Here is a 23,617-nt window from a genome sequence, read left to right on the forward strand (position 1 = left end):
CGCTGGTTCGATTCCTGCCGCTAAAGTGCCCTTGTGCAAAGCACTTGACCCCCAACTGATCCAGTGGAGTTGCTCAGTGACCAACGGTGTCAGACTGTGGTTGTACTGAGGCTGTGAATAACAACACCAGCCTACAAGCCATGGCAATGGGGGGGGGGGGGTCTGCTGATGGAGACTCAGTGTTCAGGGTAACAGAGCATGAGGTGAGGCGGACCTTTAAAAAAGTGAATATCAGGAAGGCAGCAGGACCGGACGGCATACAATATATATAAAAGTCACAGACTGCTCTAAATAGCCCACCTGCCGTGTAGTAAAGTTTCACAAACAATCCGTAATGATTAAGTCTGCCATAGTATAAAGTTTCACAAACAATCCGTAATGATTAAGTCTGCCATAGTATAAAGTTTCACAAACAATCCGTAATGATTAAGTCTGCCATATAGAAGAGAGAAATGGCGGGGGGGGTGTTAGAGAGTAAAGGTTTACCGAGGGCGGTAGAGGGAAAGAGAGAGAGAGACCAGTAGAAATAGAAGGATATACAGAAAAAGAAAGCAACGCTTAAACCAAGAATCAGATCAATTGCCTTTCAAATGTAAATTTGGCCTTTAAAGGATACATTTTTAGTGCCAGCCTCCATCGTCTCCATTCTTTACGTGTTCTTTTTAGCTGCCAACTGAGCCAGTCAGTCGGCCAGGCTCAGGCTGCTCTCTCGCAGAATGACTATATCAGCAGATAATTTCTAAAAGCCAAGCGCTTACCTCTGGGGTTGTCGACCTATCTGCCGATTTCTGCGAGAGAGTTCTCCAGGAGCCGGACCGGCCGAGGAGCCCAGGGCGACAGCCAGACGTCGCGGTCACCAATATGAAGGAGAATGGGCTTCTAAAGGAAAAGCAGATGAGGCTGGTCTTATCAATAGAAGTTTATTCAACTTAAAGCATTGGTTTAAGAGTACAGAATTGATTTAGAACAGAACAGGAGTAATACAGAACCAAATTGATATGAAACCCGGCGCCGGTCAGAAAGGGAGGAAGAAGAAGAAGAAGAGACAGGTCCCTCCCTGCTGATGGAGACTCAGTGTTCAGGGTTACAGAGCATGAGGTGAGGCGGACCTTTAAAAAAGTTAATATCAGGAAGGCAGCAGGACCGGACGGCATCCCCGGCCGCGTCCTGAAAGTCTGTGCTGACCAACTGGCCCCGGTATTCACTGACATCTTTAACCTGTCCTTAGAACAGGCTGTCATCCCCACCTGTCTGAAGAAGTCCACCATCATCCCTGTACCCAAAAACTCTACGCCCGCTTGCCTCAACGACTACCGCCCTGTAGCTCTCACCTCCATAGCCATGAAGTGCTTTGAGAAGCTAGTGAAGGGCTACATCTGTTCCTCCCTCCCCATCAACCTGGACCCCCTGCAATTTGCATACCGCCCTAACAGGTCCACGGAGGACGCCATAGCCCATGTGCTGCACACAGCAGCATCACACCTGGACAAGAGGCAGGGGAACTATGTGAGAATGCTGTTCATCGACTACAGCTCAGCATTCAATACCATAGTCCCCTCCAAACTCATAGCCAAGCTCAGGGACCTGGGCTTGAACTATGACCTCTGCCAGTGGGTCTTGGACTTCCTGACGGGCAGACCCCAGGTGGTAAGAGCAGGCAACTGCACCTCCTCATCCATCATGCTCAACATAGGGGCCCCCCAGGGCTGTGTTCTGAGCCCCCTCCTCTACTCCCTGTACACACATGACTGCGTGGCACAGCGGAACAACAACACAATCATCAAATTTGCTGATGACACAGTAGTGGTGGGCCTGATCTCTGCCAACGACGAGAGGGCCTACCTGGAAGAGGTAGAGAATCTGTCACAGTGGTGTCAGGAGAACTGCCTCTCCCTGAACGTCAGCAAAACAAAAGAGATGATTGTGGACTTCAGGAGGTCAGGGGGTCAAGGACTACAGCCCCCTCAGCATCGACGGGGCACCGGTTGAGAGAGTGAACAGTTTCAAGTACCTCGGAGCCCACATATCCGAGGACTTGACATGGACCACACACATTGACAGTGTTGTGAAGAAGGCACGACAACGCCTAAGGAAGTTCCAAGTCAGTCAGAAGATCCTTAAGAACTTCTACTCATGTACAATAGAGAGCATCCTGACTGGCAACATCACCTCCTGGTTTGGGAATAGCACTGCATAAGACCGTAGCAGACTACAAAGAGTGACACGTTCAGCCGAACGCACAATTGGAGGGGGGCTTCCCACCCTCCAGAACATTTACAACAAGCGGTGCAGGGGTAAGGCTAAGAGAATCATCAAGGACTCCAGCCACCCGAACAACTGCCTCTTTGAACTGCTGCGGTCAGGCAAGCGATACCGGAGTCTTAAGGCAAGCACAGAAAGACTCAGAAGAAGCTTCTATCCCCAGGCCATCAGGCTGCTCAACGAACAATAAACACTATGCAACAACCATCAAATGCACACAGCACACACACCCACACGCACACACTTGAAGACGTGGTCATTTTTGGATTATCGAAGCTTTTGGACTGCAATAAGAAGATTTTGGATCTGTTTACCGCGCACAGGACCTACCAAAATGAACTGATTAAGACACTTGAGACACTTGGACACTTGGACTAATGCATTCAGTCATTTGGACGGAGTTGTTAAAACTCACTCCACTCAAATCAATAGAGTTATAATTCACTCTACTCAAATCAAATTTAAAGTGACGTGGCTGGGAGAAATTGTTGCCAGTCAGTTCAGCCAAAACAAATTCCTGGACCAAGGTCGAACCAGGGAGCTGCTGGAGTCGAAGGCCCTCTGGGAGATAAGAGTGGCAAGTGGCCCCCCCTCACCCCCAATCCCTATACCCAATCCCCCCTCCCGCGTGTACGCCTGGCGCCTATGACGGCAGCCAACTAGTACGAGTGCTGGAGGGGGGGAGCCTAAGACTGTCTCATCACCAAAGTCCTATCCCCCTGCTATGACGGCAACTGTAGTCATATCCAAACTCCTCCCCCTCCGGTCCTAGCTGATGGCAAATGTAATTAGTCAAGGCCGGAATTTCTTTCCGTCCCCCCTCCCACCCCACCACCCCCTCCCCTCGGGGTGCTCTGAGACACACAGACTCACGGCTAGTTTAGCATGTCTCAACAAATGAACATGTTTGTATTAACACTATGATCACCGTGGACGAGTTTACACGTCATTCCTAGCCATGCTCATTCTGCCGAAGACGCCGTAACTCGTCTTTGATGTCAATATTTCAAAAATCTGTCATCGAAATCATATTTCCTTTCCGGAGCCCTGAGACACACTGCAAAGCTCCACTCAACTCTCTAGCGGTTCAAGAGCGCCATCTGGTGGCCGATCGGCAGATCGCCAACCGGAAATTAACATTTGAACCGGTAGTGCTCATCCATATGTGGTCCGGGCACTCGCTATCGTTAGAGAGACTCCGTATTGACACAGTGAACATCGATCGGTGCAAATAACTCGAAAAAACAACATGATTTGGACGTATATACTATTATACAACCTGGAAATGGATCTGGCATTTCTCCATCCCATAATAGAAAAAATTCTGTTCCACGCTCATCTGCCAGCGGCGCGAGGAAGCCACGGTAAGATTCAGCGTTATTTTCTAACGTCTTCTATACTCTGATCTGATGAACATATGACCCACTCTGGATGAATCATCTAACGCTGCCCACGGAATTATAAACGATCCCCCGCCCATCCGGTCATCATCAGATGATGCGTAGAAACTTCTAGAACCACGTCCAGTTGACATTTTTTTATCTCGCACAGATTCCTACCAAACTGTATTTGATCATCAATATAATGCATTTAGGGCTATAAATCACGTTCTGAAGAAAGCTGCAGAAAACGATAAAAACATACTTATACTTTAGACCATATTTTAGTATGAATATGTGAATGAAAAAGTTTAACGTTGCTACACCCTGAACAATACATATAGGACATTGAATGGGCCATAATAATGGCAATTTAGCAATAGAATTTAAAAAGTTATAGCTCTGCAAAGAAGGGGAACAGCTGGCGAGGGATGGTAAATTATGAATTTAACCCATGGCGATTAAAGTGTTAATTAAGGGTTGTGCCATTATTGCTATGCAAATGTAATAATTGTGAATGATTTTCTGTAATGAGTTGTATGTGTTGTATCAAGCATCCTTGACTTACAAGGACAACGATGTAAATAAGTCATTGGTTTTTCGTTTCTCTCCTTGACAAAAGCAAACTATATTATGTGAAATAATGATCTGTATATGTTTTGTTGTCTAAATAAATACCTACCTACCTACCAACTTCCTGTGGAGAAGTTTTGCCTTCAAAATAAAAGTCTGTAACTTGAGGGGGCAGTCTCGATTTAGAATTGTTATCAAAGCACCCTTGCCGGGGCCTGTACAGTCAGGCATGCGTTGTTTATGGCACGGGGTACCACTCAGTGGTACCTCACTGAGTATTAAAGATTTGAGCAGAAGCGCGTGCACGCACATGCACGCGCTCGCGAGAACGCGCTGCGCTCGGCTCGGATCTACCTCGCATTATCATAACAATAGCCGCTATAGGCTGGTGTCTTCAACCAGTCTGGGACTCTTTGTGATGTAAATATGTAACGTCCCAAGTTGCCGCTGCCCACAGAGTGCACCGCCGTCCAAAGGTGAACGACGGCGAACGAAGGGCCAAATCAAAACAGCCGTCAATTCCGAATTGACAACTGTTTTGATTCAACCCCCCACCCACCACCACTCACCCCCGGACAACAACACACTCTGCAAACAGCAGCAACCCGGGACATTCCATATCTACATCACAAACTTCGGGACTGAGTAGATAATTAATTAATCTTCTCTTTATTTTTATTATTTATATTAAAACTGAATCAAACCATAAACAAGGTTGCCTGTTGGGATGTTAGATCCTAATGTGAAAAACTGATTTTATATGTCTGCACTTTATGTGCTCATTTTATGCCTGTCTTAATTCTGTTGTGAAGCACTTTGAGCTGCAGTTTCTGTATGAAAGGCTATACAAACAAAGTGTATTATTGTGCGCGAGGGAACATATGCGCATGCGCGCGCGGCCGCGCGTGCGTGTGCGCGCGCGGCGTCATTATCCTGCGTGGCGGCTCAGCCCATAATAACAACGCAACACTGTGTACAGTGTACACACTACACATCCAGATCGCTGCTCTGGTCCCTCTGTCTTGCTGCCGGAGACGTTTCAGAAATTATACACCGAGTATATTGCCATGCATAAAGACTAGCTATAGTGCTAGACCCTTCCACTGTTCCCGTCCCTTTTTGGCGACCCCGTATTGCAAAACGCGCGCATCTTTTCAGGCGGGACTTCCTTTATTTTACGGATAGGATGTTTGGGCAGCAAAGCAAAAGGGCTTGGTCGTGGGGTATCACCGGTCTCTGAACGTACGCGCCCCGGACCGCTACCTGGGTAACGACGATGCAGCGAACGTTGTAGAATATCGTCGACGATGCTTCAATGAGAGCTCTTCCCATACCCATCCTGTGAAAATGTCAGATGTCAACAAGACTGTTCAGAAATGGCATGCGAGTTTTGGAAAAGGAACAGACTTTGATTCGTGGGGACAATTAGTGGAAGCTATAGACGAGTACCAAATGTAAGTTGCAATCAACATGTGCATCATAACCATGATCATAACATTGACAATCATCAGCAACCGTGGCATGCTCCTCTACGTAGCTCTGAAATAAATATGTCGTACCTTTACTAACTATGCAAGGCAGGCACATACATAGCCAATGGTGCACGATTATGGTTTCGATTGAATAGGCTTTGTTTTGTGCTCGAACCCCGTCAGTCAATACATATCAGTGAATTAACTTATCTATGACTTTGATGTGGCAGTAGCACACGGACTCATCTCCCCATGCAACTGCCATGTTTACATTCCAGTCAACATTATCCACAGAGGAGTACTTTTCTGGAAATGGAACCTGCCACGTTTGGGGAAATGTACTATGATTGATCATGTGTGTAAGCAGTCCATGATAGGGCCTACAATTTCTCAGAACATTTGGAAATAGTCAGCCCCACCCTCTCATTGTTATGGGGTTTGTCTGTTGAGCAAATAAGGTCTCCTGTCTACAAATAGAATAAGGGATGAGTATATTTACTTTATCTGGATGTTATCATCAGGTGTATACAAGTATTTTTGTATTAAGAGTGGACAAATGCGAATTGACCATGATCCATTACGTTGAGATGTGTACTTTATATATTTGACCAGGAGGGGGCGTCAATATGTTGTCTAGCCGTCTCAAAACCTGACCGTGTTGATTTGTTCACCTAGACTTGCACGACAACTGCAAAAGGAGGTCCAGTCAACACAGTCATCTGACTTCACAGAGGATCAGAAGGTAATTATATTGTCTGCTGTCTCGTTTAATCAGAATTGACCATATCACACGAATTCACATGTTTTACGCACACTTTGTAACCATCTAATTTGATTTCTGTAGAAAACATTAGGGAAGGTGGCAACATGCTTGGAGATGAGAAGTGCAGCTTTGCAGGTTCGTTTAATTTCCATTCACAATATTATACACAGGGTTCCATAGTGGAAAGGTATGAAAAATGAAATTTGATCATTTATAAGTTTATATTATGTGACTGTTACATAAATGCCACTCATTTTATGTAGTTGGTGAGTGGTGACCCACATGGTTTGTTGCAGTGAGGAATAATGTGACGATGAAACTGCTGTTCATCATTATGCTTTCAACTTTTAACAAGTAAACATTTTACTGGGCAACATTGTCATTGGCAGAACATGTACTGTGAAGATCTAAGGGTTCAGAATGTATTTATTTCATACTGTATGTCTTCCGTCTCCTCTTCCCCAGTGCACACAGTCCAAGGAGGAGTTCAAGCTCGAAGACCTGAAGAAACTGGAACCCAGTGAGTTTACTAATGAGGAGGAATGTGCCAAGTTGTTCATTTTCATGCCCAAATTTTAGACATATTGACCATCGATCATAATGTATGTGCTAATATACTCTTGTCTCTCAACTTCTCTACAGTTATTAAAAACATACTGACCTACAACAAAGGTTTTCCCTTTGACGTCCAGCCAGTACCCTTGAGGTAAAAGGCAAACAAACTGCCCATCAGTGTATATCTGATTATTAGGGGTGCACGATATTGATTTATTGATATCGATACCGATAACTTTCTGCTCCTCAAGGTTGATACCGATACCCGATATATATATATATATATATATATATATATATATATATATATATATATTATTGTATTATAATTATTTTTTTGTATATTCCTGTAGTATTGACCTAACTAGATTTATCATGACATGAGTGTTACTACTATGAACAAAACAAAGCCAAGAGAACAGTTTTGACTCTTCAAATAAAGTGACTATATTTATCTTTCCAAATAAATATAATTTGAGTCAATCACAAAATTCACAATCCGTCAATGTCATTAACAATGTGTTTCCCTGAACAATGAGTGAACTAAAAACCAACAGGTATTGTGCTTTGTCAGTAGGGATGGGTACCGTTCACATTTGAACCGATACGGTGAATCGATACCGGTACCCAACGGTACCTTTTTTCAGTACTTTAGTCTCTAACAATGTAATCTACCTACCTCAGTTGTGAAAAAAAGAAAATCCAAACTTCAAATAACCACATTTTCGACCGTTTTCGGCTTGCCATTGCCCCGACTGCTTTGTTGTTGAATCAAGTCAAATCCTAAGTAAGCATATATTGTGCGTGACTGTGAACGTTGACAAAAAAAAATAAAGTAAAAAAAATTAAATAAAAAGAAAGTGTAAAAAAAATAAAAATAAAAATGATGATTATCGGAGCTATCAATACTTTTATTGGGTTTATCGGGATGACGTCATAATTGCTGATATCGGCCCGATAATTATCGACCCGATAATTATCGTGCATCCCTACTGATTATTGTATTGTTTTCAGACCTATTGTGAATATGCCTCACATTATATCTCTGTGTGGGGAATACTGTAAGACCTGTAGTGTGCTATAGATATGTGGAGTAGAGATCTGCAGTATGTTAGCTATACATATAGTGTGTATAGAGTTCTATTGTGTGCTATGTATAGCTTTCAAAGAGTTCTAGTAATAGGCTTATATGATTTACAGTGTGCTATAGATATGGAGTATAGAACTGTAGTATGTTATAGCTATACATATATAGTGTGTTTATAGTTATATTGTGTGCTGTGTATGTATAGCTTTCAAAGAGTTCTAGTAATATATATCATAGATTTACAGTGATATATGTGGAGTATAGATCTGTAGTATGTTACAGCTATAGATATAGTGTGTATATAGTTATATTGTGTGCTATGTATGGCTTTCAAAGAGTTCTAGTAATATATATATATGGTATTTATATTGACCTGCAGAAGGCTTTTGATACAATAAAAAAATTGGAGAAGTATGGTATTACGTTACCATTGACTGAAAGCGTGCTCGTCGTCTTGTCAATGTAACATAATTGGAAACGCTAGCCAAAGTAACAAAAGGATGTTTAATTATATTTACCATGGGTTTTTGTAAATAAAAGGAATAACATAAAGTAACGACAAACAAACCACAGGACTGTACAAACAGGATCAGCATCTCACACAGGGGAGGACAGAACAGTTATACACGAGGGGATGACGAGACAAGACACACCTGGGCTGATTACAAATGGATACACCTGGGAGGGAAATGATAAGGAACTACAAGACCAGGACAGGGGACTACAACTAGACATTACACATCACACTGGGAACACCTGATCAGGGTACACAAACACACCCACACGTAACATATGGGATACGAGGTATAGAATAGAATAGAAATACTTTTATTATCCCGTGGGAAATTTGACACTGCAAATCGCTCAACATTTAAACATTTAGACAGGACAGGTCACGAATTAGAATAATAACACAAATCAATCAAGTTGCCTAGGATAAAAGTAGAGTAAAATAGAATAAAAATGAAATAAAATATACAGAAATAAATACATTAAAAATACACTGAGCATGGGGGAAGGGGGGGGGGGTACAGGTAGTAAAAAAACAACACAGCAGTGTAAACAATTTGGTCAATATAATTTAACTATCTAACTAAATGAAATATATATTCACAGTATTCACAGTGTCCCATAAGGTGCAGTATGCTTCAGGTAGTGTATTGTCCTCCTTGGGTTCCTATTAATCCAAGGTCAATGTCTGGCAGCCGTCGCTGCCTGGCCTCCTGCCACTATTGAGCTGCTGCTCTGTGCTCAGTGATGCAGTGAGGCACAGTGATGCATTGTATAGTCTGATGGCTGTTGGAATGAATAGCTAACTCTTGGCTGAAGAGCTAATTGGAAAACCGACAGCAATGTGTGCAAATTAATGACACTGTCAGGATTTAGGAAGGTCACCTGTGGAGTACCCCAGGGATCTGTGATAGGTCCAAAACTTTTTATACTTTATATGAATGATATTTGCAATGTTGCTGAACTTTTTAAAGTTTGTTATTTTTGCAGACGATACACATTTATATTGCTCAGGAAGTAATTTAAAGGAACTTCTGTTTGATATTGAAAGAGAGCTGGAAATTCTCAACTTGGTTTGATGTTAACACTTTAATCGCCATGGGTTAAATTCATAATTTACCATCCCTCGCCAGCTCTATTTGTCTATGGAGAAGTTCCCCTTCTTTGCAGGGCTATAACTTTTTAAATTCTATTGCTAAATTGCCATTATTATGGCCCATTCAATGTCCTATATGTATTGTTCAGGGTGTAGCAACGTTAAACTTTTTCATTCACATATTCATACTAAAATATGGTCTAAAGTATAAGTATGTTTTTATCGTTTTCTGCAGCTTTCTTCAGAACGTGATTTATAGCCCCAAATGCATTATATTGATGATCAAATACAGTTTGGTAGGAATCTGTGCGAGATAAAAAATGTCAACTGCACGTACTTCTAGAAGTTTCTACGCATCATCTGATGATGACCGGATGGGCGGGGGATCGTTTATAATTCCGTGGGCAGCGTTAGATGATTCATCCAGAGTGGGTCATATGTTCATCAGATCAGTTAGTATAGAAAACGTTAGAAAATAACGCGCCGCTGGCAGATGAGCGTGGAACAGATTTTTTTCTATTATGGGATGTAGAAATGCCCGATCCATTTCCAGGTTGTATAATAGTATATACGTCCAAATAACGTTGTTTATTGAGTTAGGGCGAGCGATCTATTATCCAGTGTTTCAAGATGTAGTCGCGGGAGCTATAGCGAGTGGCCGGACCACATATGGATGAGCACTACCGGTTCAAAGGTTAATATCCGGTTGGCGATCTGCCGATCGGCCACCAGATGGCGCTCTTGAACCGCTAGAGAGTTGAGAGGAGATCAGCAGTGTGTCTCAGGGCTCCGGAAAGGAAATATGATTTCGATGACAGATTTTTGAAATATTGACATCAAAGATGAGTTACGACGTCTTCGGCAGAATGAGCATGGCTCGGAATGACGTGAAAACTCGTTCCCGGCGATCATAGTGTTAATAAATTCTCTCTCAATATTAAGAAAACAAAATGTATGTTTTTTTTTTTGGGGAAAAGAAAGAAAGGGGGATATCGAGTAAAAAATGTGATGTAAAAATAGAAAGAGTTTCTGAGATAAAATTTCTAGGGGTAGTTATTGATCAGAAATTAACATGGAAACAACATGTTAACTATCAAGGGAAAATATCTAAGTCAGTAGCAATCTTGTATAAATGTAAGGCTATATTAAACTAAAGCCTTGTACATCATTTACTGCTCACTTATACTTCCTTACATATCGGAAGGTTATGTATATAACCTAGTTCTATGAGTTAAATGGTGCGCTCAGCACCTGTTCTGCACTGTACTTCACTTCGTGCACGTGCACTGAATAAAGAATTCCACCATGTACCTTTACATCCCAACATCCGTCTGACCACACCCCCTTCCGCTTACCTTCATAAGCAGGTGTGTGGTCACCTACTCGCCTCCTTCCCAAACTTTCACCACAAGGCGAGATCAAGGGCCGCAGCGGCGTCCAGGTGCTGAGCGCACCATTTAACTCATGGAACTAGGTTATATACATAACCTTCCGTTCTATGACGTTAATGGATTGCTCAGCACCTGTTCTGCAACAGGGGCTGAGCGGGAGCCATAGCCCGACCAATGTACCCCGCTGAGGCCCCCCACAACCATCAGACCGGGGAGGACCGAGCCCCCCCGACCCTCCCTAATGGAGGATACCCCCCCTATTGGAGGTTCACGGGAGGGCGACGGATCCGACCGTGCGAAGAGGCACTCAAGCAACTCAACGCACAGGGTGAGCAGACCGTGGCTTGACCCCACGACTACACACACGCACAACCCGCATGCCACCCGGGAACGAACGGAAGGAACAACCTCGTTACTGCCCCCAGAAATCACGGGGTTAAGAGCAAACCCAACCCCGTGGCAAGGCCGTAGCAGCGGAGCGCGAAGGAAGACCCAGACCCACTGAAGGGACTGGATCCCCTGGAAAACGGGGGCCCGGAGAGGTCAATGACGCCAGGCATCAAGACCCCACCAGGTGGTCACTTAGTGACACCGCCCCCCACATCGCCAGCGTATTCGGATAAGGCCCCTCCAAGAGCGGGCCCTTTCCCCCCAATAGCACACCGCCTGGCATGGCCGTAAGCACACAAAAAGGTTAACCAACGGAAGCAGGCAGCGCACCGGGGAAACCAGGCAACAGGCTGTAACCTGAGCCTGGAGCACTGCGGACGAGACAGGCGCCAAAGGAGTCAGCTGAAAACAGCCGGCGGAAGGGGCGTATGCTGGCGTTGTTGATCACCATGACAAAGCCTCCATTAAAAAAAAACCACCCAGAGGGGTTGAGGCAGAGAAGGCTGACATGATTGGCAGACGTCATGAACGTGCAGGGGCACACTCAACCGGTAACCCGGGAGTTGACTCTGCTCCAACACACCAGGGAATCAACCACCCGCTCGGTACAGACTGTGGTTGTTCCTATAACCCCTCAAGAAAAAACTCAAACAGACCTGCGGGTATACACTGGCTATACCGCAGTACAAGTGTTTCAGTTTTCAAAAAAGGGTTATCCCAGGCCTCCGGTATCAATGAAACTTTACTTCGGACCGGGCCCGGCGGCACGGGAAGCACAGGATTACCAGAGGAGGTCCAAGACCACCCCAACAGCCCTCTCTTCGCCACGTGTGAGAGAGGAGCGAAAATAATGGAGAACCAGCCCTAAGCACACCGCACTTGGTATTCCCAGGCGGTCTCCCAACCAAGTACTAACCAGGACCGAACCTGCTCTAGCTACCGAGATCGGACGAGATCGGGCGTGGACAGGTTGGTATGGCCGTAAGCCATTACGATAGTGCAGAGTACAACATGTACCCAACATAGGGTCTCCATAACGCCTAACCCTGTAACACCCGGACCGACCCGGCATTTTCCCCCCGAAAAAAGCACAAGTCCCTCAGGGTACCAGAACAGCAGATCTGCATCCCCGGCGGACAACGGGTTAACTGACCTGGACCAGCGTGACCAGACCAGTCCCGTGTCCTAACCACGCCGACATGCCCACTCCAGGAGAGGGGGTAGGTATGCGTGTCGATCTAAAACATGAAAAGAGGGCGCCACCCAGACGGTCCCATTAGGACCGTGCTCAGTGGCCCACCCCAAGGGCGTAAGACCCCTCTACCTATGTTCTGATCTATTCCGTTAACATCCCCCAGATATGAACGAGAATTCATCGAGACAACCTAGTAACTGGCGCTCGGAAGAGACAAAACTCCATCCCAGTTGCCCTATAAAAACGCTGTTTTAACAAGGCGCGCTTAGCCCCTGTGTGATTCTGTAACAGAAAACACACCGAGCCAGCACTATGTATGCGTCGAGACCCAAACACATCAATGGATAGTCTAGCAAGACACCAAACATTGTTCCTCCAAGTCGCCTGGGAGAACGACACGGAGCCGTCGTGCTTCATGTACCTTCCTCTTTTTATTCAAAAAAGAAAGAACACAGACTGACATGAATCCCTCGTGATGCAGCTGAGGGTAAAAATTGTTTACATTTTTACATCCCACCACCCTCCCATAGGGAGGAGACGGAAATCCCCAGAGAGACTTCCCACGCGAGCTGTATAGATTGAAAAGAATATATTTCAACATTGAGCTATGTAAAATTTGGGTTAGGGCTCTCCGAGGAGGAGGCACTGAACCAATACACACTGAATAATCGAATTGAATCGAATACACACACAATAGAGCAGGACTCCTTTTTGAAGTTCTACTCATATTGACAATCCGAGGAGGAGGCTCTGAACTCTGAGGAGGCTTCCTCACAGGGAAGGAGAGTCCGAACTCACAGAAGGCCCGAGTAGGAGCTTCGTGAGGAGGAGCCCTGACCACTCCCTGAAACAGATCCATCATATGGACCTGAACAACTCACGGAAGTCTTACCAACAGAGACGCGCACAGTGACTTACTCTATGGCGGGGGGATTTCTACGGTGCACACGCCCAATTTTCCAGGGCGTGGGACCAGGAAACCCCCCCCCCCCCCCCCTCTTACCCTGTAACGTGCCGAACAGCAACGTGACAGGAACCTTGAAGGACAGGAGGTTTTAACCCCTGCCCATCAAAAGGGGAGGAAAGGATTACCAGTTCACCCCTTTACGACCCCACACCCATGATACGATGTAATGACAAAAAAGAGCATGACACAGTCATAGTCAGCTACATGAAGTGTCTAACAGCTTCACACAGCTCATGTGCTAACCTGCTATCTGATCTTTACTAAGGAAAAAACACAGAATAGAGAGGGCCCCCTTAAGAGCCCCGGTACCAGACTTACACATGTGCTTCTGTGGCCAACCTAACCCAGTTGTAGATCACAAGACACACACAACCCTTTATCACAACAAAAAATGGCAAGTACACTCCTGCTACAGAGGAACGCCGTTTTTCATAACGAGAGAATACAGAATCCTCTATTAGTATCGGCCACAGGCCTTGCTAAGCACACACGAAAAGCGACCAAACAATCTTTTCTTTAGGAAAATATAGTTTCTCAAGCGGTTAGCACAACCCCAGCAACTAACCTAAGGGTTACATTGTATCCCCACAAACACAGTGACACAATATATTGTAAACAACATGTCTGAGAGGAGGGTGGGGAAGCCCCAGGGAACCGGGGGAATCACCCCTCCTACCTTACCCTTGATACGGCCCAGTTGAACAGGTAACCCTGTTTAATATGTGAACACACTGTTCATTGTCATTACAGGCTGAGAAAATAATTCATTCTTCACTCATATGTCACTAAGCATAGCTTTATAGGTTAATTAACCCCCTTAGTTGTGAGTACACGGTACATGAACACATGATGTTCTCAACACAACTAACCAGATCATTTTTACACATGTAACAACAACCCGATTGGTCGGAATGACCCAGACACTCCAGTAACGAAGACAATATCGCCGTATTTTCTCAAATAGTGAGAGAGAAAATAAAGATATGATGTCAACGTATCTCTTGTTTTCCAACTTTCTTCTACTAACAACCTCGTCAAGTGGGGATCTACCGAAGGCACTTCCTTGTGGTGAAAGTGAAGAAGGAGGCGAGTAGGTGACCACACACCTGCTTATGAAGGTAAGCGGAAGGGGGTGTGGTCAGACGGATGTTGGGATGTAAAGGTACATGGTGGAATTTTTTATTCAGTGCATGTGCACGAAGTGAAGTACAGTGCAGAACAGGTGCTGAGCAATCCATTAACGTCATAGAACTTACTGTGTGGAAGTATGGGGGTCGAGATAAAAAAAATACTGTAAATCCGATAGTCTTACTGCAAGGCTGGTTACTATGACCACACAAATCCACTGTTTATAAAGTCTCATGTTATAAAATTGAATGATTTGGTTTATTATAAAATTATGCAAATAATGTACAGAGCTAAAGCAAAGTTACTCCCGGACGGTGTGCAAAGGTTTTTTTCAATACATGAAAGAAAATATGATTTGAGAGACATTTGTAAATTTACTGTTCAAAAGGCTAAGAAAGGGATTAAAGGTCCACAATTGTTCACTATTTGGGCAATTTTACACAATTCCTGTGAGTCTATGGAACACATCAGTAAGGTTTTTTCAATAAAATTCATTGTTTTGTATTTTTAATCAAGTACTTTGGTGCACCACTTTCTCCCCTTCCAAAGTACAAGCTGTTTTTTGGCTGGGCTCCGCCCATACTCGCAATGCGCTTTGACTGACAGTCACCCACCTGCACTGGCAGATACGCTAGCATGGAGGAACCTTTTCAAAGCGCACACACACCCGCTCCGTCTCTGGGTGTATGTGCGTGTACTTGACGTAAGTTGGGCGAGTGTGTGTGTCTGTGAGAGGGAGAGACGAGAGGAGAGAAGCACTGCCGGTAAAGCAAGTCTCATCTCAGCCGCGGCATGTAGCCCAAAAACTGCCACTGCCCTGGCCCATTGCTTGTGGAGCACGATATCATTAGGAAACGATTAGGAACACTGTCGAACACTTTTGAGGAAGTGCTGACAGTGGAACAGCTGAAGGTGGCAACTCTGCTGTCGAAATCGCTTCCGCATTATTTCCACTCGCTGCCTTGCCCGTTTTGCTCATAATTCCAACGTTATGCTAACTCCTCGAATCACAGTTGATTGTGGGCGGGCGGTGGCAGATCAGCGCCTCTTCACGTCACAGAGCGAGTCAATTCAGAATGGCTTGTTTCAGTGGGGGGCATTCTTGTCTCAACTGAACTGCAGAAACGGGACTTGGTACAGATTTCACATTTTGTCAGTGTTGGTACAACCCCACATTGCTTGAAAACAAAACAATGCAAAACACTGGAAAATGCCATTTTTACAATAGGGGACCTTTTAAGAACCACTGTATACTGTGTAGATGAAGTGGTGATGGTTGTGATCTCCTCTGTCAGGAAAATCCTTGCTCCAGGAGAGGAGGAGGACCTGGAGCTTGAGGAGGAGGATGCAGTCACAGGAGCTGGGTCTCCAGAGGAGTTCCCCTCCAGAGTGCCAGGTACCGGAAGTCTGTCGGATTTGTTTCTTTGCATTGTTTTGTCATTGATGTTCCGTGGTGCCGTTTCGAGGGCTTGTTGATTGTGTGTCTCCTCTGTTCCTCCTGTTGTCGCTGGGCATGGCTTCATCACCCTCTGTGCTTCCTGCCTGCTTAATTCACAGCTTTGCAAGGTATGGCTTTATCACTGAGCAGTGTCTCATAGCGGTCCAACCAGTGCACAGTTAGACGTGAGTGTTGTCATACTGTAGCTTTTTAGTTGAAAATGACACGTATAAAATAACACGATTTTGAGATAGAGCTTGGACATATCAGTAATGAAAACCTTTTTTATTTATTTATTTATGTTCATATCCTCAACACAAATGCAGGATTTGTTGATGCTTATGTTGTACACCATTGCAACGGTTAGGTAGCTTTCTAAAACATTCTAGAAGGACCCATGTTTATTTCCTGTTGCAATGTTTGCTAATGCAATAGTTGACAGGAATTACACTTCCAAACTGTTCCCTCGCAACAGAATGCCAGTGAAACCGTATATATGTAGTGTATTGTAAATAGGGCTGGGTGTCGTTTGAACATCTTCAATACTGGTACCAATACCGATACCTGGGATTAGATACCAAAAGAAAATCTCTCTACCTTACTGACAACTGTGTGTTGTGTGTGCTGTGTGAGCCAATCTGAGGCATTGTTACATTTTAGCCATAGCAAATTATCAGAAATGTTTGTACAAGTATATGCACATGTTGTTTTTCTTTAACCTTTGTTCTCTACAGGTACATTGTTGCCACGGTTACCTTCAGAGCCTGGGATGGCACTACTCACAATAAAGATTGACAAAATTGGATTGAAGGATGCTGGGCAATGCATTGATCCCTATATGACCATTAGTGTAAAAGGTATTGTTCCTTCCCACCCTACACATTGCAATGTCTTGCACGCAACGCTTAAGTTTACAGTTGACAATCATGGCCTCTTGTCACAAATAGTATAGGATGGAAACCGAAGGTTATCCTATAACCCTAGTTATGAGTACTGGCAAGTGTCTTGCTCGCTATTGGACGAACTCGTCTATACCTATTGTATACATTGTTAAAAACGCCCGGGGCGGTCAGGTGGCGTAGCGGAGATTGCGTTCGTCACCAACGCCGGAGACGCTGGATTCGCCTGTTCGAATCCAGCTCCCGGTGTTGTCACCAGCTTGGCTGGCCGTTCACACTAATACAATTGGCAGTATTAGAGGGTGGGAAAGCTGGCGGGGTGGGTCCGGGTCGTTGTAAACAGCGACTCCTACAGTTCGGTCGGGGCGCCTGCTCAGCGCGGATAGGATCTAAGGGAGATAGTGTGATCCTTCCACACGTTACACCCTCTCAGTGAGAGTCCGCGCTGCCAGGTGAAAAGAAGCGGTTGATTGGCTAGACGTGTGTCGGAGGAAGCACGTGATAGCCTCCACTCTCCCAGACCGACTGTGGGGGGTAAGTGCGCAGCGACCAGGAAGGGGATTGGGAATTGGCATAACGACTAACATTGGGATGGGAGAAAATCGGAGGAAAAAGGAGGGGGAAAAGATACAAAAAATAAAAAAACGCCCGGGACCAGGCACCGACTTTCCTTCCCCAGTACGTTAATTGCAACAAAAAACACAGGGGACAGACCATTGCATAACCCAAATATCGGGGCTGCAACCGGTCTGCCTCGCCAAAGAAAGGACTCTATTTGAAATCGGCCTCTGATTGACCAGGGCTTATCATAGCTGCGGGCTCTGGTAACAGAGCCAGTTTCGTAAAAACCTGAGAATGGCGCTGGGGGTATTGATAAGACAAACCCCAACCCATCGTTTCACCCCCATCTGAAAATAGGAGAGGCCTGAGCCCTCGTAGGACCTTCGGCACGGGATTTTCATACAGAACCTGGGAAGAAAACACCTGTCGCTACATTAACCTCTTTAACTCATTCAACGCCAGACCCAATGATAGTCGGGTTAACTCGTCGATCGTTCAGCGCCAATCACGAGTATAGTCGGTTTTAATCGTTATTTCTTTTTTTAGCGATATCCATTCATTTTCATCCATCCAGCCTGATGTTATCGTTGGGAATGGGTCTGAGCTCGCAAAAGGGCAAATACCGCCGCCTACGCCTTCCAGCTGGTATTGCACCCCATTGGGAATGGTGTAGTTTCTTTTCTGGGATGATCCGAGCCGTGCGGGCAGGGTTTAAATACTCAGGCGAGGTAGGCCTCAACAACGATGGCATGGAACAGTAACCCCGCCTGCCCGTCAGTGTGTAGCGGTCGGTAATGTGGTACGGACCTCCACGAGCAGTATTTGGAATGGCGATCAGATAATTGGATTATTTCTTTTGCATTACATCAGATACAAGGTAAGAACACTATATATAAATTTGAACGTTGATCTGATATTTCTACCCCGATCGACGCTGTCTCTGTGTGTGTATGTGTGGCTGTGTGCCGTTGGTGGCAGGAGGGAGGGGGGGGGGGGGGGGGGGGGAGCCGCGGTCCAGGGCTCTTTTCATTCTTGCACGAGGAAGGATAATAATAATGATCTAGCGTTGATTTCAGGAAGATTCGTTAATCAGGCGAATAATGACAACGTGTTTTGTGTATTCCACTAAAGGGCTATTATCACGTCTTTTCCTGGGATTACTGTTTCGTACATGTTGACTGCAAGCAACTCACTGATAATCGACTGGTGTATTAAACCCATAGCTATAATTTAAGATATAGTTTAAGCGTTCGCAAATTTCCCTGTCCTCCCATTGACTAAAGCGCTGGCACGGAACGGCCTAATTTGGTCATATGGGCGTGGCTCTGAATGAGTTAATTGGAGCAATCTTTTTTTTGTTTTTTGTAACTAAATAGTTACTTTTCACAGTAACGCATTACTTTTGGGTGTAAGTAACTAGTAAAGTAACTGAGTTACTATTTTTCAGTAACTAGCACAACACTGCTAGTAATAACTATCTCTATCTCTCAAGTTGCAGAGCGCATGTAGCAACACTTTCGAATGAAAGAACGAGGGAGGTGGAGCACGGCCACGCCGCATGGTTAAAACGTGACTTGGAGTGGGCGTGGCCGGGTAGATGTAGGGTAGGGTGCATGAGCAATACTTTCAATGTATACAATAGGTATAGACAAGTTCGTCCAATAGCGAGCAAGACGCCAGTATTCGAAATATAACTTTGTAATACAACTTCCAGAGCTTGCTACAATTGACCTATCTCAAGCCACGCCCTCTTTTCTTGATCTTCCAATCACAACTTGTGTTGTGCCTACAGACGTGAATGGCATAGATCTGAACCCAGTGCAGGAGACTCCTGTGGCCAGCAGGAAGGAAGACACGTACATTCACTTCAGCGTGGACGTGGACATCCAGAGACACGTGGAGAGACTGCCCAAAGGTACGGACCTCACCATGCTGTATCTTTAATTCAAGACACTTGTAATAGAATAGATAGAATAGAATAGAAATACTTTATTTATCCCGAGGGAAATTCAGCACTACAGATCGCTCACAGTAAACGGTAAACATTTAGGTAGTCAGAAACAAAAGTCACGAATAAGAATAAAGAATAAAATCTGGTCCGGTTCTTATTTTTCTTTTTATATACATCCGTTATGTTCTAAAAAAAATGAAATATACAGAAATATACAGTAAGTGTACAGTAAAACGTGTAAAATTGTAAAATGTCCATTTAAAAGTAAAAAGTCCAGGAAGATTATGTCAGATAGTACTGTCACCCTGTGCTCGGTGATGCAGTGAGGCACAGTGATGCGTTATAAAGTCAAAGGTGACTGAGTTCACAATTTTGGAGCCCCTAGTCTCATTTCCTTCTTACCAATGATGTTGCCGATCAAGCCCTTTCTCCGCACAACCCATGCTGTTTCTCAAACTGGATACCCACAACACTGGCTACACAAAACTAATGTAAAGTGATGGGGCCACAAAGCAAAGAAGTTGTTGTATATTTAAGTGCTTTTTACAGTGGCCCCATTAACTTTGCATTAGTTTCCTTAAGGAGGAGCAAGGTATCCCAGTATGAAACACAGCATGGATTGTGCTGAGAAATCACTCTGCCCTTCGACAACATCATCAATGAGTAGGGAATGGGGCTAGGGGCCTGACATTCTGGACATGCCCTTCTAATGGTGTAAATGAAAGGTCCCATCAGCAGTATGGCTTAGCAGACTGGAGAATGCCAGATAGTTTAATAACATTGCATACACGTACATCTTTGTTGCCATTTCACTGGCTAATATGTATTTGTTTAAGGTATTACTGTTAACCTCTTAACAAGTGGCCCAAAAAGTGGCCGTTGTGCGTTAAGAGGTTCAGAATTACTACGAGATTTCACACGATTGAATAAAGGAAAAACGGAGGGATGGAGTTAAAAAAAAACATTTGTCCTTTACATTCCAATTCCAGGGGCAGCCATCTTCTTTGAATTCAAGCACTACAAGCCCAAGAAAAGGTTTACCAGCACAAAATGTTTTGCCTTCATGGAACTGGATGAGATCAAACAGGGTCCCATTGTAATAGAGCTGTAAGTGCCCATCATACAGTATGTATTCATGAAATGTCATGGATCTATATCTTGTCATTGGAAACATAACCATTTAAATAATTTTTGTATTTATTATTATTATTATTCTTTTATTTAATTGTATTTAATTTTTTTAATACTTTTTATGTGTTTGAACTCCAGGTATAAGAAGCCCACCGACTTCAAAAGGAAGAAACTCCAGCTCCTAACTAAGAAACCACTTTATCTCCATCTCCACCAGACTTTGCACAAGGACTACTAAGTTAGCTCTGTGGACTCTTAAAGGGTAATTTCAGAGATTTGGACCCCTACCCCTCGCCCCATTGTCTTTAACGGTGCTTGAGAAAGGACAACATCGTTGGTAAGTAGGAAATATGGCTAGGGGTCCTAAATTCCCGAACATAACCCTTTAAAGCATCACTCTTTAAAAGCTGCCTCCAAACCGAATCATCTTCGGACAAAACGTGGCGTTCCACTCTCAACACAGTCAGCGGTATTTAACTAACAGCCCCCCATTCCACGGATTGGAAGTAGAAACGAGAAACGGCGAGCCAAATGTCGACCACGTCAGGTCAGATCAGCACACTATTTTTGCAGTCTAGTAGGCTCTGATTTGTTATTATGTTTTCATGCTTGCACCACTGGCACGCCACCTCCAGACAGTCTTCCTTAACCTTCTACTTTGGGAGACAAGAGAGTAAGCAACACGAGATGCGCGTGCTTCGGGGGTATGCATGTCGTTTTGGGGCGAGTCCAAAAAGTCTTGACTATGGAGTGTGAACTGTGCCCTTACCGACTTCAAGTCAACTTGGAAACACATCTAGGCTAGGTGCACCATAATTGCACAATTACAGCACATGATTACGCAATACAAATGTCACTGGGCCGCCACACATACAGGTGCATTCCCAAATTCACCCAAACTGTGCAAGGGAGAAGTTCCTAGTCCAGGCAGTGGGATTCAGCCATGGGCTTAATAGTGTAAAGGGGAGTCATATCATATGTATATCTTGGTGCCAACTTAACAATTGATCATATACTCATGGCAGACATTTTGCACTTATATCACGCATCTGAGCATGACATAAGAGCAAAATGGCCACCGTGTGAATATGGTCAATGCACGGCAGTGCCATGACCAAATGCTTCTACTACCTACAACCTCAGTCAACAGGCTCTCTCAGCATGCCAACTTTGAGAGTTGCGTATGTGGAAATCCTTCGAGCGTGCTCTAAATGCTTATTAAGTACCTACTAAACATCTGTGTAGAAACAAGTATTCAACCGGAGGATGCTATCCAGGAACTGAGAATCACCAAGAGTTTCCTGCAGTGGTTTAGCATTTGACAATTATGAGGCGTCAATGTTTCACTTCAGTTAAGTGTGTGTCAGATTTAATACGGTGAGAATTGTTTTCATGCATTTCTATCAATGTATAGGTACTAAACTGTATGCAGTGTGGTTATTTAACATGAGCAGTAGATGCTGTTGTGTATTTTGCATGCAGTAGGAGGGTTTGGTCACCACCACCCAGATGGTTCAGCACCACTTTGCCAGAAAGAAGGAATGAACTGGCCACATTGGTTTGCTACAAAGACATTTATCTTCTGCAGTGAATCAGTGTATCTAAGGTTACTGTGGAGATCAAAAGAATATTCTGGAACATTGACTCCTTCATGTAATTAAACTAGATGGACGATTATATGGAAGAAGCAGAGGATGCATTTTTTTTGCTCAAACAAGGACGGGTGCACTAATGACCTCTTAAAGGATTGTCTTTTTCTTTCTGGTTTTTGATGGGAAGGGTTCAATACTTTGATTTTTAAATGCTATGACGTCATCCTCTTTATAAAGGGCTTCTTAAAATATACTTTCGGTTGTTAATGTTTAATTTCAGACAAACACATTTGTCTTGTCTATGCTAAAACATTGTCTGCATTGTAATATTTGACTTTAGATTTTATTTTTGTAATTTCTGGATATTGAGACTGTAAATTAATCATGAAGATACACTAATTGATGAATATAACTGTGTGTGTGCAAGGATGTTGTAGGATTGAGAATTGTTGACAGTATTCTGGTTTTGGTGACAGATTGAAAAGATGTTATCACATTTACACCGCTTTCATTTCTAATAAACTACAAAATACAGATATAATACTTTTTAGATACCAAAAAAAAAGTGACACCCTTCATACAAGTAGTGGCAAATATGCATGTTAAACTCAAGACAAAGCTCAAAAACTTGATTTTGAAATAACTACGTGTTTCACATCTGTATTTTCTGTATTCTGTCATGCCACAATTTTTTTTTTAAATGCATCTTATATTTTTGTCTGATATCCACACTGTGTGGGGCGGGGGGCCGACAGGGTGCCTCTCCATGATACTTGGTAGGAGCAGTCGTCAAGGTAGGATGACAGCCGTGCATGCCAGCGCAGAACCTACAACTCATTCCTGTGAGGGATGTCAGGAAGATCTGATGGTTAACTGTGTCGAAGGCTTCTGACGGGTCCAGAAGAATCAGAACAGAGGAGAGGCCTTTCGATCTTGCTGAATGAAGAGCCTCTGTGACCGCTATGAGGGCCGTCTCTGTGGAGTGACCAGTCTTGAAGCCTGACTGATTTGGGTCTAGGAGGTTGTTCTGTAAGACATAATTAGTGAGCTGGTTTGATGCAGCATGTTCAAGTGATTTAGAGAGGAAAGGGAGACCGGGCGATGACGGTGGGGTTCAGGGTTGAGAGAGGAGTTATTTAAAATTAACAGTTAATGTGACAGTTAATCACCAAATTAGCAAAACAATGGCAAATGACAGGAGCTGAACACCGAGCAGCTACTTCCACCAGACAGACTGCTGACAGAGACTCTAAATGATCACACAAGCACACTTATTA

At 44.2% G+C, this 23,617-nt stretch overlaps 2 protein-coding genes across 2 annotated transcripts in view; one reads left to right on the forward strand and one right to left on the reverse strand.

Annotated features, from left to right (window-relative positions):
* LOC311228354 (phospholipase B1, membrane-associated-like) overlaps window positions 1-23,617 on the reverse strand; it is a gene marked incomplete at both ends in the record, with an annotated part of 540,482 nt that overhangs the window by 434,928 nt on the left and 81,937 nt on the right. The gene's annotated exons all lie outside the window — the stretch shown is intronic.
* On the forward strand, window positions 5,400-22,835 carry aida (axin interactor, dorsalization associated). Its single transcript, XM_084314603.1, has 10 exons — window positions 5,400-5,668; window positions 6,362-6,428; window positions 6,531-6,584; window positions 6,915-6,969; window positions 7,092-7,155; window positions 16,064-16,164; window positions 16,941-17,063; window positions 19,459-19,581; window positions 20,607-20,724; window positions 20,887-22,835. Exons 1-10 carry the CDS (start codon window positions 5,562-5,564, stop codon window positions 20,984-20,986), a joined length of 912 nt encoding a protein of 303 aa, XP_084170729.1. The 5' UTR covers window positions 5,400-5,561; the 3' UTR covers window positions 20,987-22,835.

This window comes from Notolepis coatsorum (genome assembly GCF_963971535.1).
Source record: "Notolepis coatsorum genome assembly, chromosome: 5".
Classification (NCBI taxonomy): Eukaryota; Metazoa; Chordata; class Actinopteri; order Aulopiformes; family Paralepididae; genus Notolepis; species Notolepis coatsorum.

Bases quoted from the DNA above. Each gene is read 5' to 3' on its own strand.
- aida (XM_084314603.1), top strand. From the start codon at position 5,562: ATGTCAGATGTCAACAAGACTGTTCAGAAATGGCATGCGAGTTTTGGA. The intron at 6,429-6,530 runs GTAATTATATTG...TGATTTCTGTAG, and splicing joins ACTTCACAGAGGATCAGAAG to AAAACATTAGGGAAGGTGGC. The intron at 17,064-19,458 runs GTATTGTTCCTT...TTGTGCCTACAG, and splicing joins TATGACCATTAGTGTAAAAG to ACGTGAATGGCATAGATCTG.